At 34.4% G+C, this 20,931-nt stretch overlaps 1 protein-coding gene across 3 annotated transcripts in view; it reads left to right on the forward strand.

Annotated features, from left to right (window-relative positions):
• The window catches only part of PARP8 (poly(ADP-ribose) polymerase family member 8), a 163,117-nt gene that overhangs the window by 85,370 nt on the left and 56,816 nt on the right, over nucleotides 1–20,931 (forward strand). For all 3 annotated transcript variants that reach the window (XM_032471889.1, XM_032471897.1, XM_032471903.1), the window contains 6 exons: nucleotides 4,310–4,399; nucleotides 5,201–5,271; nucleotides 6,753–6,830; nucleotides 8,097–8,191; nucleotides 17,302–17,362; nucleotides 17,845–17,935. In XM_032471889.1, coding sequence (XP_032327780.1) covers nucleotides 4,310–4,399; nucleotides 5,201–5,271; nucleotides 6,753–6,830; nucleotides 8,097–8,191; nucleotides 17,302–17,362; nucleotides 17,845–17,935 — 486 coding nt within the window. The remainder of the gene's footprint in view (nucleotides 1–4,309; nucleotides 4,400–5,200; nucleotides 5,272–6,752; nucleotides 6,831–8,096; nucleotides 8,192–17,301; nucleotides 17,363–17,844; nucleotides 17,936–20,931) is intronic.

Below are 20,931 nucleotides of genomic sequence, written 5' to 3' on the forward strand. Positions count from 1 at the left end.
AGTTAATATACTTGATTTCTCATCTCGGTAATACTGTAGGAAAAATATGTTTGCTTGTCCTTTCCAGTTTTCATACCTGTATTTTTTTCTCCTCTTGCACTGGCTGGAACTTCCAGAATGATTTTTAATAGTAGATGTGGAAGTTGGCAGCTTTGTCCCTTCTCTCAAAATTAGTGAGCATTCTTCCAGTTGCTTTCAGAAAAGAAAGTATCATTCCTTTTCTCATTTACCAAGCTTTTTTTTTTTTCTATTTTTTTAAATAGTGAGTATTAAATCTTTATCAAGGTTTTGTTTGGCATCTAATGTTTTCTCCTTTGAACAACAAGGTGACAAGTTATATTAGCAGATAGCTCACTGCTGATCTGTAAGAAATATGTGTATTTTGTCATGTTCTGTGTTATTACAGACTTCAGATTACTGAAGGAATTAAACTATTCTTTGGCATTTGATAGAATTTGCAAGCAAATCTATCTGAGACTGGTATCTTTTTAGGGATGGTTCTAGGGCAACTGTCATTTTTCTGCCATGATTAGTGATTTTTGTTTTTCTATTTCTTAGTCATTTTTTAACATGTATTTTTCTTGAAAGCCCACTATGTTCGTGAAATGTCCAAATTTTTTAGCAGAAAGTTTTTTTTTTTTAATAGTCTGTAACTCTAAACGTCTTCTTTATCTCTGTGGTTATTTCTGCTTTCTCATTTCTGTTATTTTATATTTGTTCTTGTCTTTTTTACCCCCTTTGATTTTTCTTCCAAAAAGTTTGCCTATTATAAAAACTATCTCAAACAAATAGCTCTCTTTTATGTTGCTTTGAATTTCTAAATGTAGCAATCTTGGTAGTACTTGTATTAATTCCTTCTGCCAGTGTTCCTCAGGCTCTTTTCCCTACTCCTGCTGGATTGTATGGTTCAATGATTATCTCATTATCATTTGAAAGTTGGAATTTTCTTTGCCCTATGAAACTGTATCAGCATAATCCTTCAAATTCAGGATTACGTCACCCTCATTGTATAACTTTAATTTATTAAGCTGCCTGTGTCATCTATTGGAACTCACTTCATAGTTTGTTTTTGTGAAAATGAAAATTTAGAGGGTCTTTAATTGAGTTTTAGATAGACATAATAACATGAATATAAATGAAATACTAAAGATGCATTGGCTCTTCAGAATAAAATGAAGTAGAGTAGCTTTCTGATTTACCTGTGCTTCTTCATGGAGTTTATACTGTACACAATTTTTTGGGTTTGTTTTTTAAAGATCAGTATATTACAAATAACAGGTTATTGGCTCTACTATGATCAGCAGAATTCTTCCTCATTAGTTCCCACCTTTAATTATGTGGCTTACCTACTGGTAGGTGTGAGTTCTCTCATCCTTTTTATATGTTTTACAAGATTTTGCGATTGTTGAGTGACAGTCTTTGATATTTAAAAAACATGGCAAAGCATTGATTTTTGGATTCAGACAGTTTCGCCACTTACTAGCTATGTGTAATTACTTAATGACTTAAATAATTTGGGCAAATTAATTAATTTCTCTGAGCCTTGGTTTCCTCACCTTTAAAGTAGGGATAATAATTGAATGACTTGGGGTTGACATGAATATCATATATAGGGAAAATATCCAGATTGTATTATAAAACCAATATAATTATAATTTATAATTATTTCTATTAAGTTACATAGTAATGAATAATGGAATGATGGGTTAAATTATGTTGCATTTGAAATAGATTAAAAGCAGTAATTTAAGAGATGCGTTTCCATAGCTCTCTACTCATCTCTCCCCAGTTGTCCACGGAAGTTCTAGTAAAGCTTGCATAGTCTTGTAGGGAAAGGAAGAGAAAATATTCATACTGTTAACAGCCTTTAACAAAGATCTATAGGTCCTCTACAGAACATACACTTTAAAGAACCTAAATGTCCTCAAAAGTTTTAAGAAAAAATATTGGCAGCTCTAGGGGAGACTTCCAGCTAAGGAATTTGAGTTTGAAAGCATTCTGTTCTGTTTTTGACTAATTACCTTAAATGCATTCGTTACCCTTTTGTGTCCTACTTCCCTATGTCTAAACAAATGTGATGTTAATATTACAGATGTCAGAATAGTTTCAGGAAGATTTAGAAATAAGTTAAAGAACAACAGCAACAGAAAGCAGAATCAGTTCATACAGCTGGGATGCTCCTCAAAGATCATCCGCAAACCTCTTCATCTTATAACTAAGCAGAGGGTGGTTTAGATTAAAAGGGATCAACAGCTAGTTGGTAGCAGAGTCCAGATCTGAAGTGCTTTGTCTACTCCCTTACATTTCTGTTCTTGACTTGGGTGTACCTCTGTGATCTGGCCTCTTGTATCATAATGATGATTTAATAGATACTGTCATGAAAACTAAAAACAGTTTGATTTGGTTTATATTAAGCCAAAAGCAGAAATTTAAAGTGTTCTGATGCCTAAATACTAATCAAAATACAAACTGGTAGAAAATCTTTTAGAAAATGATATGTTTGAAGGCATAATCCTGTCTTTCAACATTATGCAGCATAGATTTACCAAATTCTATTCTTTTGAATCAAATCTCACTGCCTTCCAGTGTCAACACTTTATGTAAGCCATCTGATCCTTTAAACTGAGTCATTCACTTCCCTGTTTTCTTAAACAGGAAGTCCTAATTTATTTGATGCTTTAGTAAAATCTTCCTCATTCCATGACGCTGAGATGCTCTATGATACCGTGTCCGCTGTGCGGATTTTTCCGGATCTTCCCGTCCAGTTGGCTGTCAGCTATTGCTTCTGTTGCTTTAATGCTCTTTTTCTTCAGGAGGTTCAGTAGCAAATAACTAACTCAGTAAGACTTTGAATGATGGCTTAAGAAATTTAAAAACTGGCTTTAAAAGAGAGGGTTTTTTTTTTCTCCTCACCTGAAATTAAAGTATGAAGTTACTGACAGAAGAACTCTAGATAAGTGGTCAAAAGCTCAACTAGTGTGATGAGACAGTAATTAAAGTTATAGTAAATCTGTTTCTTATTCAGGGGTCTCACCTGATAGACAAAAAAATCTCACACCCTCCCCTCTTCAAGATGCTACTTGAAGAGGAAATAAGGCAAAATTTGTGATTAAGACAAATCAGAGTAATGAGGCGTACCTGCTTTGTTTCAAATCGAATCCACCCCCATCTCTTATCACCTTCCTGAATAACTTAAAGCCTTATGTTTATTGAGAGTCTCTGTGGCTTTTCTGTGAATACATAGCACTATGATTTACTCACTACTCAAGGTCTAAAAACAGTACAGATGTTTCTTTGGAAATAATGACTTAGCTATCTGTCAATTAAAAGTCATGTTCTTGCTGTACTGACACAATATTATGAAAACTTGGCTCAAGATCCTTTATCATATATTCACAAGTCATCTGAACACTCATTTCCCTAGCAGAAATCAATATAGGCTTCTATTATTTGTTGGGTGTATTTTATACTTTTATTTTTTATATATATTTTTGTATTTTTTATACATCACTGATGAGCATATTATAGGACCATTATTTTAAAAACTGGTGAAATGTTTGGTGATTATCTGTATCACAGATGCCCTATAATCATCAAAGAGCAAAGTAGAATAAACAGCTGTGTGTGTTATGTTACCATATGCTTGAAGATCAGTATTTATCAGGGAAGAATCCTTAATTTATAAAAATACTATTTTCTCCCCCCCCCCAGAGGAAACAAATAATGAATAAGAAACTTAAAGAATCAATGGAATAATTTAATATTTTGTACATTCAACTTGTATTATTCACATAAAATTTGTGGAAGAAAAAAGTGAGACTTTATATCAATTCAAAAATATATATTAGAATAATATGTGGAGTATGACTTACAACAAGTCTTTAGCTTAAATTCCTTAATGACTTGGTGTTGAATCTTTTTTGTTGCACCAAGTGATCTTGTTGAGCTGTGTCCCTCCACTCACTGACCCTGCTTCCTGTAGTACATGTTGACATTGGTATTGAGAAGGACCCTCTTCAGTGAGTTGGGGCAACTGCAACCAGTTGCATTCAGATGATCTATTGCCATGTTGGATATTAGAGGCGTGTTTGGATAGTCTCTATCCCAAGTCTGTATTTTTCTAGGAGATGCACACGTCTTTAAAGAAGCCATTTACAATTCATTCACACATGAATCTGCAATTTATTTTTTCTGAGATTAATCAGTAGTGCATGCTTCATCAGTGTTGGAAGTCAACCTTAATTTTTTTTTAATAAAGGTTGTATTTTTTCAAGTAACAATGCCATTAATTGTCCATATTTCTTTTCAGATAATACCTATGTGTCAAGTTCAGAAAACGATGAAGATGTATTAGTTACTACAGAGCCAATTCCAGTAATTTTTCATCGAATAGCAACAGGTAATAGGAATACACTATTTTTTAAAATTCTAGGTTAATATTTTCTTAATTGCAGGTAGCTTTGTATTTTGGTTCCCTTTAACCCGTGTAACAGATATTTATCTCTGGCACCTGTGAATCCGGTTCTCCACACAAATTTTCTATGTAAAGTGCGTTAGTTTGTTTTTCAACACTTTTTTTGAATGCATAAATTAGTACTTTCAAAAAATCTTGTTTAAAAACACTGTTGATATTTGCTCTTGTGAAAATATTTTCATACATAATGATACTGCTAGACAAATTGAATATTTAAAAAATGTACTGAAGGCAGTGTAGATTCCATGAAATATATATAATGAGAGCTGAAGGAATCTGTATGGTGGCACTTTAGTTTGACCTTTTTTTTTTCTTGTCTATTTTTTTTTAACATTTTTTATTGATTTATAATCATTTTACAATGTTGTGTCAAATTCCAGTGTAGAGCACAATTTTTCAGTTATACGTAAACATATATATATTCATTGTCACATTTTTTTTCTCTGTGAGCTACCATAAGATCTTGTGTATATTTCCCTGTGCTATACAGTATAATCTTGTTTATCTATTGTACAATTTTGAATAGTTTGACCATTTTTGTGGGCAAGGAAAAATCAGAATAGCTTATATTTAAAGTAATTCTCCAACGTAATAAAATTTCAAAATTTCCCTTAACTCTCTTGCAAAGGAGAGAGTCACCTTTGGGGTGTTTTTGTACTGAAACTTACGAATGTTTGGTAAATAATATACTGAAAACTAAAATGACTTTTTAATTATAACTTTCAGAATTAAGAAAGACAAATGACATTAACTGTTGCTTATCCATAAAATCCAAATTACAGAAGGAAAATGGGGAGGTATGTAAATTACATTTTATATTTTATTATATTTCTTTAAAACAGTATAGATATATTCTAAATTTCCTATGTATTCGTAGTTCATATCATTATTATCTAGGTTAAGACTGAATATAGTGAATGAGGTGCAAGCTTGTGGCTTAGCGACTTGTGTGTGGGGAAGGTGGTGGCGTAAAATTAACCTAAAATTAACTATCTTTAAAGTCATAGGAAGAACATCTGGTTTAAATCTAAATAAAATGCATGCAAAGCCTAACTTTTTCTCTGTATTTTCATCCAATAATGTAGGTGATTGAGGTGCACTTATGTAATATGGTTATAACTGTATGTGTCCAGACATAGTTTTGGTGGGACCCTTAACATTTCTTCTGTAAAAGATGGTCTTTCTAGCGAAAGGAGCACAGAGACTGGGTATGGTCTTCTTTTTTTTGACTAGTGTTAAAACAACAGCAACAGATTCATCCCCTTTCTTCACCTTTACAAATTCACTTGAATCTGGAAATAAACACTGGCAGGATGGACAACTCTTCATTTTAAAACCATGCACTTGATAACAACCCTCCTTTCCTCTCCAAGTCACCTTCCTGCTCTTCTTAAGCTACCCAGAGAGTCACTGATTGAGCAGTCGTCTGCTAAAACCAAAAACTGTTAGTATTTTGTAAAATCCGAATACCCTTTTCTAGTTTTTTTTTCCCTTTTGAATTTGAAGTTTGGTTTAGAAATTTAGGGATGGTTACAGAATATTGGACTGATAGATTCCTGCCTGTGTCTAAAGGAAGCTACCTTTCTTTTCTTTCATTTTAACAGAGCCAGGGATAGAAACGCCACCATTAGCTACTTTAGATGAATTTTCATTGTTTGCACTTTAGACGCATAATGGATGTGGTTCAGTTAATTCGAAACTGAAGCTTGAAGTTCAGGCATATTTAATTAAATATCCTTTTGAAATCTGAAATCTAAAACAAACAGTTTCTACATACCGAAAGTTCTCTTTATAATGTGATTCATACTTATTTCCATAATTTGATTTTTATATTATTAGATTCAAAGTGTCCTTTCCTTCATACCATTGTGTAGAGTTGGCAGTGGAAGTGAGAACAGTCTGGGGTAACTAATGCTGAGGAACTTTTTAATAAAAAGTGTATTAACATGAGGTTGTCACGTGTTTTATCAGAACAAAACCAAAGTTGTGATTGATTATACGTAGTTCTTTTTATACACATCAAATACTAAATTGTACAACTCAAGATCAGCAAAGTAGAACTTCTAAAAAGGACGTACAAAGAGCTTAAAGCACCCACAAAACTGTCCCTTACTACCTTTTGTTTCTGGCTTGTTCTGCATCACGAATATTTTTATTTAAAATCTATATGCTACACATGATATGCACAAGACCCACCTATTCCGGCCACTTGCTACTTTCTTTTCAAAAGGAGGCACACTGGTTCGTCCGTTAAAATTACTTTCTTTATTATTTTAAGGAATCAAGACAAAATAGTACAGTGGAAGAAGATTCTGAAGGTGATAATGATTCTGAAGAATTTTATTATGGAGGACAGGTAAGCACACCAGGTCCTCCCAAGTGTCCAGTCTCAAAGGTAGCAACAGCCAGACATGTTCCAGTGGAAACCTGTGCTTGTGATCTGTGAGACCTGTGTGTTGCTGAGGGCTCTGTAACTAACTAGGAAATTCATGTAGTTTGTTTCTCATTTTCTACATATTTCCAGAAATTAAGGTTTCTTTTACAATTTTTTTTAACTATAGTCATTTATTTATAGAAGTTGTCTTACTTCATTACAGAGATTTTGCAGACAGCATTTTATTGTGCTTTTAACTTTTACATTTACTTTGAAATGGCGACACTTCTAATAAAAGCATGGATTGTTTTAGATAGAAGATAATTAACCTTTATTAAAATTGATGGGCCCTAATTATTGAGCATCCTTATTATTTGTATTCATCGTTTTCCTTCCCTCTTATCCTGATATAAAGTGTCTGTTGAAAAGTTGTTACGAAGAAACATCATAATTTATGTACATGAAAGTAGCATAGCTATATATGCATAGATACACAAGGATTAATTATATTTTTCCAGGATAATGTTATAGTTTAAAACTGAACAATTCATTTTAGGATATGGCTACGTAAGTTGTCTTGTTCTGTTTCTGTAAACTTCTTGATCAAATATCTTTTGTAACTTGGATAGTATAATGGAAAGGTAATATGTTAAAGAGATGCTTTAAAGCCAAAGTTGTTATTACATAAAAGAATACAAGCAATTTATGCTTTCAGAATAAAAAATCAGTAATTTGTCAATCAGGCATAGGCAAAGAAGTATAGATATGGACATAAATAAAACTAGGTTTTTCCCTCCAGAAATGCCTTACTAAGAATGGGGTACTTTTCCTAATGATTCTTTAACCAATATAGCACTTTAACATTTTGTAAAGTAATTCTTCCTGTTTTTGCTTACACAGCTAATTCTTACAAAGGGGAAGTAAATGCTGTTTTTCAGCCTAGAAGTTTTCCATATTATCTGCCAGACACTTGCTTCCTGCCTTTAACAATGGCATTATCTTCGTATCAGAGTAGTCTAATTTTACTCTACAAAGTAGTCTAATTTTACTATAATAAATTACAGTAGATGGATGTGAACCTAAGAACTTTAGTTTATACACCGCTGAACTATCTGCACTCTTTAATAAAGACGACAGGGAGAATGCCCGTGGCAGAACCGAGAGGGGAACCTGTCAGGAGATTGTCTGTAGTTGGTTCTCTTGATTGTCTTCACCCTAAGCCACTTCTCATGAATCCTCTTCCGTCAGGTGAACTATGACGGGGAGCTGCACAAGCACCCCCAGCTGGAAGCGGACCTGTCGGCAGTGAGAGAGATATACGGGCCACACGCAGTTTCTCTCAGGTAAGTAAGTACTCTGGTGAGTACAAATTAAAATTATTTGGAGAGTCACTGGGATTTTCTTTTGGAGTTATTTAGAAATTTTCTTGGGCTTAATTATATTTGAAAGTATAGGAAAGAATCTATAACGTTTCTACTTACACAGAATGGCATATTTACGGCTGGTGGTTTTGTTTTGTTTTGTTTTGTTGTACATGTGATTTAAGATGACATTGCATTAAAGAAATTAGTTACTTTGGAGAGCTAGTCTGATAAAATATCAGTCTTAAGTAGCATCGTAATCAGTTCCTACAGATTTGGCCAGCTGGGCCCCTGCTGTTCTCATAAATCAAGGGAACATTCGTGTAGACAATAAAAGTAAATAATGCGTAACCACTGGTATCCAAATCTCATTGTGATATGTGATCTGGCCCCTAAAAAAAAGGAAAAAAAAAGACATAAATTTGCACAATGTGTGTTTGAGTGATAATGTATTTTATGCTGCACTTACTTAATGTTTTACTTGGTGATACATTTCCAGACCATTTTTTTTTATCACTTTAATCATTCAGAAATCCCCACCATCCTTATTCACCTTTTTGTTTCCTCTCCTTAATTTAAGAAAAATCCTTTTCTGCCATCATACTAGTTTCCTTCCATGAGTCAGATCTCATTAGTTCAGATTTTCGTTATTTGCCTTAAGGATGGTCTCCAGGTCCCCATGGAGTTCCAGACCCCTCTCCCAGCCTCACCTGGGTTCCAGCCTCACCCACCGAAACCAGGACTGTTCCCTTCTCCACGTACATTGTATTTCCTCTTGACTTTGGCCATTTGCCCGAGCTGGTCTCTTATCAGGCAGTGCTTCCCTCTCAAACCCGGTTGCTGTCTTTATTCAAGCCCCGTCCAAAGGTCAGCTTTTCTCTGGGCCTGCTTTGAATCTTTCTGCAGATTTAGCTGTTCTGTCGCCGGCACTCCCCATCGCATTTGGCTCGTACCTCGTTTCTTATTCTCTTCATGTCTTGTCGTTATTGGTTCACTTCTCTCCCTGTAGACCCTGAGTTCTCTGAAGGCTGGGGGAGCACACTTTTTTGTTGTTTGCCTTCCTTTTGTTCTGTTTTGGTTTCCAGTCATGCTTGTACTCCGGTATTTCGCATAGCACATGGCATGTATAAAATACAGGCTGGGGGGATCTTGATTGTTTTCAGTGGCCAACATCCATGAAAAATGTTCATAGGAACTGGTTACATTCTTTTCAGTGGAGGTGTCCAGATTTTGAGAGAGCGCACAAATACTTTTGTCAGGAAGTATGATACGGCTGTAATTTACAATTGCTAGGTGTTTTATTTTCCCTTAGAAAGAGAAACTCACAGCCACCTGCAGCCGAAATAAGCTGGGGTTGTGTATCTGGACCCTCTCTCTCCTACTCATGCAGGTGGATTAGGCTGCAGTTGAGTGAGAATGATTGGGATTATACTTGGAAAAGCGTATCTTTGTTTCAAAGTTCTTGCAAATTAGCTGTGATCATTTCACAGTTGATCTGTACTATGACTCCAGGACAGGACTATGGAGATTCAGTAAGTAGTATAGAATGAATAAATGAAGAAGGCAATAGGGACTATCAGTAAATAGTCCCAAACAGTGACTAATTCTTTAACTTTAGTCGAACTTTGCTTGAAAACTTAAAACTTGAATTGCAGTAATTTAACTGCACCCCCCCCCCAAAGAAAAAAGTCTGTGGGACATTGTTAATCATTCAACACAACATAGAATTCAACTGATTTTCATTGGAAATACGTGTTTTTCTTTAGAGGATCACCTTAGCACACAAAAGCTGATTGCTTTTAAAGATGTTTTTACACATATTTCCATGCTATCTAGGCCTGAATCGAACCATTATATAGATATGAATATTTTTGTTTCTTCAGCAAGCATTTATTAAGTACTTATAATCATCCCTATTAGTATTCTCCATTATTAATAAAATTATTGATAATTATGAACTGTTGAAATCACAGAAATATTTGGAATTTCATTTGAGTGAGGTATCTAAAGTCATAAATGGTTTTTATTTTTTTCCCTCTTGCCTCTTCCACTTATAAATTTTGATCCAACTTAAATCTTAATGAATGCAAGCCATGTTCTTGCCTGCTCTAGATTTTCTCTAACTACAGAGGATGTTTCCAGAATAAATAATTTCCCAGAGGCCTCATGATGTAAAGGTGAATCATAGCAGGACTAGTTTGATTTACTTAAAATAAATAAGAATGAATTTACTGTCTGGTCTCAAATACTGTGGCTTGGACACATGGGAGAAGGAGTAGTTGGACAGAAGGTCTCAGAGTCATCTTCCTTGCAGACGTGTAAGTCTATTGAAAACAGACTGTTCTAATTAGCTGTTCTTTTACTTAATTGAGGTTTATACGAACTTAATGGAGTTTGAAGAGCAAAAGTACCTCAATATGCATAATAGGCTATTTGGTGTCATTTTTTTTTTATGTGACATCTAATGAGAAAGGCAGCTAACCACATCTAAGTTCTCTGTAAGAGATGAAAGTAGCAGAGATAGGCAAAACCCTCTGAAAGTGAGCTGAAGGAGACCATGGAAAGAGTGACTGGTGATATGTTTATTACTTACATAGAGAATTTTAGCTCTCCCTGGCCAAGTCGTTCACAAGCAGCATTCTGGCTGTGTTGAACCACACTTGTAAACAGTGATGACAATTCTGATTCATGGGCTCTTGTGCAGGAAGGGAGGTAGGTCTGTGGGAGACCATGAGTAACCCTATGATCAGTCTGAATATGGCTCACCTTGAATCATGCAACAAAATGAGGATATTTTATGTTTTTCATTATAATTTGACTCCTATACTCATGTATTTATAAAAAAAAAATTGATCAGTGTCATCGAAAACAACTTGAGGTGGATAGTTTTAGAAAGGTAAGGAATTCCAAATCACAAAATTCTCATTTGGTCAGGAATGAAATGGTTCTGATAGTTTGCTTATGATGTTTCAATCTTTTACCCCATATAAAACAGTATCCTTTGCTTTATGATCATACCATCATCCATTGTTTTAAAAGTTCAAGGCAAATTAATAATATTCTAACCTTTTTATTGTGAGTAGTGCTTAAAGTAGCTTGGAAGATTGCCAGATTGTGACTGTTCTGCATTTTGATCACTCTTTGTGGTTGGATGATTGTATTTGGAGTTGATGATTTGGAGGACAGGGCATGCTGAAGATTTTTTAAGATCTGAGGAAGCTCTGCTACTATATCCAGGCCCATCAGCCAAGCATGTATCTCCCAAAAAAGAGAGAGAGAGAATGAGAGAGATTGAGAGAGAAAGAAAGAAAGAAAAGGGAAGAAAAAGCCACATATACCAGGGTGGACCACTTTAATTTCTCTGGATTTCTGAATTTCCTTTAGTTGTGGGCCCGTAGGACCACATGATAGATATTCCAGTTCTCTTCTGGCGTATGGATTGTATTTCCCTAACTCTTATAATGTGGACAACACAACTAGTGTTGGCATAAGTGCTAGTGTGTGAGTTCCCCCATCCCCTGGACTTCATCACTCTGGGCCCCTTAGCAACTCCAATGAGTAGCCTTCTGTCTCCTGCCAGGATTCCATAGTAACCAGGTAATGTGAGTGAGATATAAATCTTTCTTGTGTATTAAACCAGTGAGAGTTTGAGGATGTCTATTACCACAGCATAACTTAACCTTCATTGAAGTATGTCATTTGTCAAAAGAAGATCTTGGAGTTGGATGTTTGTCATGTCCCTTCTAGCAAATTGATTCTCCTGCTTCTGCCTCTGGAGCCTAGACAAAAAAGTCTGACTCTGAAAACCACGGGAAAGTGATGACAGGAGGCACACAGATGAAAGAAACAAAGGGGAGACTATTTTTCAAAAACATTGGCACAAGATCCAGGTGTTAGCTTCAGCATGTCAGGTCCCAGACAGTGACCTCTACTTCCAATGCCTGTGCTTTCTTCAAGCAAAACCCAAGGATTTTTAAACTGAGGGCAGAATTGTAGCAACTGTTTACACTGTACCTATTATACACTTACTTTATGTGGGTTTCCTTTCTTATCTGGATCTAATTTTTAAGTTCCTCTCAGCTCTGTTATCCCTTAGAGAAATTTATAGCTACTGTGAATACAGTCTTGCAAATGCTTTAATCTGCCAAGATTTCTTCCTGACTACTGAGTTTGCATATTTCTTGGCCTATTCACAAGCATCCCTCCCACCCTGAGCATAAAACGCACATTGAGTAGCCTGCAGAGACAGACGTGCAAGCTGTTGGGTTTTGGATGTCATAGGAAGGTGTATGTTTCTTCCCAAAATATACTTCTTCTCAAAGTATAACTGACCAGTTGTTGAAGGCAGAAATAACCAAAAAGCAGTAGAGGTTTATTTCCCAAGAACTCATGGTAGCATTTCATGTATGTATGTGTATACATATAATTTCCTTGACAGCTAATAAAGGAAGGCTATGTATATAAAATACACTTTTTGTAACCAGCACAATCACTGCTAATTCTCAGCAGATGGTATTATAAAACACAACTGTATAACGAATAAACTGTAGTCTCATAGAGAAAGGAGGACCAACATAGGTGTTCTAACATTTAATGTATTGGGAGTATGTGGTGTCTCATTAATGAGGATGTTCTATCGATTTGTTCCATTGAAAAACAGAATGATATATATATATATATGTAACTGAATTACTTTGCTGTATACAAAAACTAACACAACATTCTTAACTATACACCAATAAAAAAAAAATAGGAAAATGAATCACTGAGAATTCTAACACATAGTGCCCTCAAAAATACATGTTCATAGAAAATTATATTTCATACATATGTTCTTAAATGAACTAGACTACATGTAAATATGCAAGATCAAATGGCTCAATTTCAAGATATATTGATTCAAAGACTGACTCAGATGTCTGGAAAAAAATTTGTGGAGCAGTTCTCCAACCTTCAGTTTCAGAGTGAAATAACTGCATCAGATCATTTCTGTGTTGTTTCTTTTATCTTAAAAAAGTATTCAAGTTCAATTTGATGTGATCTTTTCATGGTGAATAAATAGAGGCAGGGCACGGAATTATTTTGGGTTATTATAAACCCAATACAGCACTCAGTACACAATCAGATAACGAGCTTCACAATTCAAGTTGCATTCATATTTTAGGCATTCGCCTTGATTCTGCATTTGCTATTCATGAGATCCAAGGCTACTGAAAGGTATTCAGATACAGAAGCGATCCTGATGACTGGGTCGCTGCATCTGGACAAGCTGTAATCACGCTTTGTGATCCCGCAGTGGGAAACGTGAAATTACTGGCATTATATAAAAAGGGCATCACAACAGAAATTGGTTTGCATATACACAGTGTTGTGAGTTCTCTGGAGTGTGGCATGGAAACAAAAAGTGTACCTATTTACTGATCTACACCTGCAGAATCCAGTTAATTGCAAACCTTTAATGCCTCTGCCACCTTAAAATTCTGTATTGGTGCTCTGCTCTGGTGAAGAACACTTGTAACCCTTTAGTTCCTTTTTTTTTTGGAAAGAAATTGATAGTGTGAGAAATAGGGAACTTTTAACCAAAACAGTGTCAAAGAAATCATATAAAGAATACTTTAAAATTCACATATGAAAGGTTTTATAAAGAACATATGTCACATTCTGAACATAATTTTATGATAAATTCTGTCGAAGTGGTCTGGAAATCTGTTTATAAAGAAGGAGCTGTGGGTAAGGTTCATACTGATTTTTGTTATCTCTGATTCCTTTTTCCCTGCCTCTCAACATACCAAAGTCTTGCCAACAGAAATAAATCCAGAGTTGTTCTCCCCTATAAAATTGGCGAAGATGGGAGAAAAAAATGCTTGGTGATAATGAAGATTGGGAAATGGTCACTGTGAGACCTGGCTGGTGTGATTATAAGTTGTTTTAACCTTCTAAAATAGTAGCTAAACAGTATATTTCAAGACTCCCAAATATAGTTACACTATTTATTTCACTCAGTAATTCTAGAAATTATACTCTGAGAAGATACCTGTGCATACATTTTTATGCAATGGGCTATTTATCAGTATTTGTAGTGTAAAAAAAAATCAAAAGCAACCTAATGTTGTATTATATAATTTTACTTATGTAAATACAGACATTTAAATGTATGGTTTTTGAAGAATATTGCACGTATAAAGAATACTCATTATGGAAGAGAAAGAGCAGAACAAAAGTCTTTACATACCATGTTACCCTTAATGATAATCGTACGTGTTACACGATATATTAATGTATGAAAGAGACTGGAGTGAGAGGTAAACAGAAGGAATGGTCTCTGGGTGGTGGTATTACGATTGCTCATTGTCCAATTTTCTCTTTCTCATGTTTTATATAATGAGTCTATATTACCATACCCGGAAAAGTAGCGATTTAAAAAAAAACTAACATAGCATTTTTTATAAAGTAAATTTTATCCACAAACTATTGTTAATATATAAGTACTTGGTCTACTTTTTCGATTTTCCTATTTCTAGCTGATTTTTAAAAAGTATTTTATTTCCCATAGTTTTTTTGGTAATCTGCTTGCTTAGTAAATAGTATTTTTGGAAGTTTTCCCTCAGGTTACTAAATATTTTTTTATCAACATTTTTAGTAATGTGTAATTTAAAAACAATCATATCAACAAGCCATAGTTTAAGTATTTCCTTATTATTCAATTTTTTTCTAACTTCTACTCATATACATTCTTCTAGGTAAAAGTTTTCACGTATTTGTTATAATTTTCTTGGGAACGGTTGTAGTCAAGTCCTCTTTGCACCATGGAAATATCTTTTGAACATCATTAGTGATCTGTCCTCATCATTACCTTTAATAGCTCTCTCTTAATATGCCTGACTCTAGATTTTGACTTTTTATAATATTACAGATAATTTGCTGATGTTCAGGGTTAGCAAATTATGACCATTGGACTCTGGGGCCTGTTTTGAAAAGCCTGTGAGCTACAAATGGTGTTTGCTTTTTCAGAGGGCTATTAAAAAAAAAACAAAAACAGAACAAAGAGGAATATGTGACAGAGATTCTAAGTGGCCTGAAAAACTAAAAATATGTACTATTTTGACCTTTACAGAAAGTTTTCTGAACTCTGAACTAGAGGCATAAAAGAAATGGTTCATGTGTTTGATCCTTATTCCTGTCTTAGGCTCTATATAATTTCATGACTAAGTTGGCATATTTTTGTATCCAAATTTGCATATCATGTCTAAATTTGTATAAAGTTATAAAAGTTTTTATCCTTTATGAATAACACAGATGTTTCAACACATGCAATTAAAAGAATTCCTTTGTGAATAATTTTATCCCTTTTTTCTCTATGTAACCTTTGAAAATATGACCATGCAAAAATAAAAAGTATAATTTGTAAATAATGAAAATGTGCTCAGTGTTTTGATATATTTTTAAGGAGAGAATGGAAAAGGCATAGAGTCCAAGTTATAATTTTCTTTTTTTTTTAACTTTTTTTTATGAAGTTACAGTCAGTTTACAATGTTGTGTCAATTTCCAGTGTAGAGCACAATTTTTCACTTATACGTGAACATAGATATATTCATTGTCGCATTCTTTTTCGCTGTGAGCTACCACAGGATCTTGTATATATTTCCCTGAGTTATACAAGTTATTATTTCCTAATGTGATGCATTTTTTGGTCATAGAAATCAAAAAGCAAAAAGACTCCCTGGATTCCTTTATTCATCAAATTACAGGAAGCCATTTATTCATTAAAAATGCTTTCTCTGAACCCTATAAAAGTGCCAGTTTTGTACTACCTTAGCTTTACTTGAATATATAACACACAGAAATTTTCCTGAGTACTTACCATGTGCCTAATACTGCACTTAACGGTTTTGAAGTTGGACATGAATTCAATGCCTGGCTTCCCTACTGACCTACCTGCTCTTTGGCAACCTGTTTCACTTTCCCTGACCCTCAGTTTTCTCATTTACAAATGAGGGTAGTTATTGTGTCCCTGTCATAAGGCTCTGATGAGGACCTAATGAGATCACCCATGAATGTTTGACCTGGTTTCCAACACAAAGTGATCATTTATTGAATATTGAATTGACTAAGCACTTGCATAAATAAATAGGATCCGTGTATTCAGATCCCAGCTCTGCCACAGAGTGATGAGGATGAGTTACCCTATTACTCCAAGCCTTGGTTAATGGGGATGTGAACTGGAAGTGGTAGTGGTACCTAGTGCACGATGAGCCCACACATACAAAATCCTTAGAGTGATTGCTGGCTCAATAAGTGCTCGGTGAATATTGACCATTAACCTACATAATTTCTATGATCTCCATAGTTTTCTCCTTCACTTTGTTTAACATTGGTAACTTCAGAATTTTGTAAAATGTCCAAAATAGAGACCTATGTATGTGGAGAATATCAAAACTACTGTTTTTACGCTCTTTGATTAACTTTAAATATGCTGGGTTTTGGTACAACGTTGGCTGGAAGAAAGTCGGCCTTCGTGATGCCTTTGTGTGGAAAATGCTGTTGTTATTTGTTTTAATTTTGATAGATCAGACTTTTAGAGCTGCCTGTCAAAACATAGTGACATTTAAGTGGCAGAGCGCCTGGATCAGGTTCAGAACCGCTGATGTCTGACATGACGGGAGTATTTACGGGCCCGATACTGTGGCAGTCACTCATCCTCCACCCCCGCCTTGTGTCAGAAGCACCTCTTACCCTTAGGAGCAGCTCTTCATCTTCAGAGAGAACAGTGAAAACAGAGTGGTTGCCTGAAGATTATTTAATTTGTCACAGAGAACTGGTGATGTTTGTTTGAAACTATGAACCAAATAACTCTTGAGTTTACGCATGCATATGAGTGTATGTAAAATGGAAAGATGTCTATATGGTATGAATAGGTCACACAAGACCATAATCCAACTAAATTGAGTTAGTTAATTCATGTCCACAGTCACTTCTGAGCTATGCGTGGAAATCAGGGATGAGAAATCATGGTTAAATTCCAGTTTAAAATAACCTAGGTCACACTCTGTTCTAAGGAAAATGAAAAGATTAATGTTAATCTTTGCTTTCAGGGAATATGGAGCCATTGATGATGTAGATATTGATCTGCATATTGATGTTAGCTTTCTTGATGTAAGTATCAACTTACACAGGGTGATTGGTGCATTTTAAAAACACACTCTTATCCTTGGAAGAAATTTAGCTTTGGTTTCTGTTATATGCTTTATATACTAAGTTTCTCTTACTATACCATTAGTAACGTAATGACTTTGTTAAAGTGATTTATGAAGAATACTATGCTGGGTGAAGAAGCAAAGATTATATAAATGTATATATATTTCTGCCTTGGATCTTTTAGTATATTCTGAAACTCATGGGCTGGAAGTATAGTATGTTATTATTTCTTTTAAGTTTCACTTTAATTTTCAGATGTAAAAGGCAAAAAATAAAAGTACTTTAGCTTTTTTTCCCCACAAATCAGTAGGTTGTGAGATAATTTGTAGGCCTTATTGATTTATGAATTTCTTCAAAATAAGTTTAAAATTTTTTTTTAATCTTGGAAAAAATCAAGAACTCTAAAAGATGACTAATTCATGCTTTAAATATTTGCACAGGAGGAGATTGCTGTGGCATGGGAAGTGATTCGAACAGAACCTATAATTGTCCGACTACACTGTTCACTTACACAGTATTTAAATGGCCCAGGTTAGTTTTATTTCTCTGTTGTTTTGAATATTAATTAGTTGTGCACTGTGCATTAAGCAAAGTGACTCTTCATTTGGTAATTCTAAACCTAATTGTAGCTATCTTGATATTGATGTTTAAATATACTTGCATCCTAACAGAGATACTTTATCGCCAGTGTAACTTATAGAAACAGAAACTTATAATATTTAGTTGTATAGGTTTCAGAAGTTGACAAACTGCTGTGAAATAAACACAGTAAGACCTAAAAAAGAATTCCACATATAGTAGAAGCTCAGTAAGTATACTTGCGATTGCTCTTAAGTTTAATTATTTGTGTCTCTGATTCTGAGATTTAATTTTTTTTGATGATCCAACCAAAATTATTTATTTATTTATTTTAACATTTTTAATTGAGTTATAGTCAGTTTACAATGTTGTGTCAATTTCCAGTGTTTGATATTTAATTTTAATGTTTATTTATCTCACCTTTTCTTGCTGTTGGATTTAGCCTAAATGTAACAGAAATATGTTTTTGAAAGTGGAGATCGTAATAGTATTTTTGTTTTCCAATACCTGAAGGGCTGATTCTTCTGTATCTCAAAGGATAGCTGTTTATAACAAAGGTCGCTATCATAAATATTGCCAACACTTACTGGATTTTAATGTTTTCTCTCTCTGCTAACACACACACACACACACACACACACACACACACACACACTATCTACTCATGTTGTTGCAGTTTTCTACTGCTGCAGAGCAAACCACTCCAAAATGAAGTGGCTTAAAACAGCTTATTTCTCATCATTATTTGGGCTCAACTGGGTAGCTCTTGCTTGAAGTTTCATGCTTTTGCAAGCAGATGGTGGGTGAGGTTTATGTCATTCAAGGCTCTGCTAGGCTGGATGCTCAAGATGGTTGGGCTTCAAATGGCTAGCCTCTGATGCAGGTGTCATTTCAGAGCTCAGCTAGGACTATTGACTAGAGTGTCTCCTTACACATGGCCACTGGGCTTCTTCGTGAGATTTGGGTTTCTTGTAGCATGATGACTGGGATCCAAAAGCCAGTATTCCAAGAGACAGGGTATGGTGAAAGGCTCAAAGAATCTTCCACTGTATTCTGTTGATCAAAATAGTCAAAGAACCCACCCAGAATCAAGGGATGGGGACATGGATGGCACCGCTTGAAATTGTGGCCATTTTTAATCTGCTATGCACACTTCACCATGGTCTCTGTGTGTTTTTCTTTAGGAATATTAAGGGACTTACATCTACTGTTAGGTTTTTTTTTTTTTTTTTTAAGATCACCTTTTACTTGAGTTTTTTTTTTTAATTTATTTTTTATTGAAGTATAATCAGTTACAATGTGTCAATTTCTAGTATACAGCACAGTGTCCTAGTTATGCATATACATACATATATTCATTTTCATATCCTTTTTCATTAAAGGTTATTACAAGGTATTGAATGTAGTTCCCCATGCTCCACAGAAGAAAAATTTTTAAATCTATTTTTATGTATAGTGGCTAACATTTGCAAATCTTAAACTCCCATATTTATTCCTTCACATCCCCTTTCCCCTGGTAACCGTAAGATTGTTTACTGTCTGCCAATATGTTTCTGTTCGTAGATGAGTTCATTAGTGTCTTCTTTTTTTTCTTTTCTTAGATTCCACTTATGAGTGATATCATGTGGTATTTTTCTTTGTGTTTCTGGCTTACTTCACTTAGGATGATAATCTCTAGGTCTATCCATGTTCCTGCAAATGGCATTATTTTATTCCTTTTTATGGCTGAGTAGTATTCCATCATATAAAGATACCACAACTTCTTTATCCAATTGTCTGTCAATGGACATTTAAGTTGCTTCCATGTCTTGGCTATTGTATATAATGCTGCTTTTCATATAAGAAAAATAACCTGTTCTTTCAAGTTTATGAGATATATTCTCATTTTGAAAATGTTTCTGTTGAGTCACTACTTTTTAATTTTTGTATAATGTATTCTACTTAAATAATCAACATATAGTAGCATATAGTGACTGATTGGACTTAATGCTAGGCAAAGCCAAAATAGATGTTATATATTTTTATTTTGATTATTTCAGATACATAGAAATGTAATAAAGAAGAATTCCTCCAAATCCCTCTATACTGAGAAACCTGTAACAGTTTGGTGTTTCTGTGCACATGTGATTTATTGTCTTAAAGTTGACATTGAATTATATAAATAGCTGTACACCTTAATGTTATGTGATGAGCCTGTCCTCCAGTCGTTAAATCTTCTAAAATGGAATGATTTGTAATATCTGCACAATATCCCAGCCTGTAGGTGTGTGTTTTTGCTGTTTCCCCATGTAATTTTCTATATCGCTCATTTTAGTTCTTTAGTGATTTGAAATGTACTTGTTCTATTTTATTCTGATGATGGTTAGAAGAAAAAGAAGCCCTCATGTATGAACTTTTTTTTTTCAATTAACAGGGTTAGGAAGAAAACTGGGTCATTTTATCTCTACTCACCCCAATTCCATCTGTGTGAGATGATGGTGTGCCGTGTACCACTGTTACTCATGTGTTTATATAATCTTGAATTTCAGGCAGAGATTTTCCTTCACAGTATCTCTTTAAAGATTTGTCACATTTGCATGGCATTATAAATATTTCAACAATTATATTTTAATTCATGTTTAAATGACTTTACTGTTCAATAACATTCATTTTAGTAACACAACTCATCTATAATTTAATCCTTTTTTTCATCTCTGTTGGTTGATTTACATATTTAATAGTTTGTAAACCAAGGAAGCATGAGGGTTGTGCTTCATTTTTCATATCTGAGAATGACTCTTTGTTTTGTGAAAAAGACAAACTTGACCAAGTATTTATTTTTGGAGTCATAGTAGTTCTTCCCAAAAAGGCAGAAGTGCTTTAGAAACTTCTGCTAGTTTGTGTCTGAAGTTTTTCATTTTGTTCATTTGTGAAAAGTCTATCATGGTTTTGTTTGTGTTTTGTTACAT

This window comes from Camelus ferus, chromosome 3 (assembly GCF_009834535.1).
Source record: "Camelus ferus isolate YT-003-E chromosome 3, BCGSAC_Cfer_1.0, whole genome shotgun sequence".
Classification (NCBI taxonomy): domain Eukaryota; kingdom Metazoa; phylum Chordata; class Mammalia; order Artiodactyla; family Camelidae; genus Camelus; species Camelus ferus.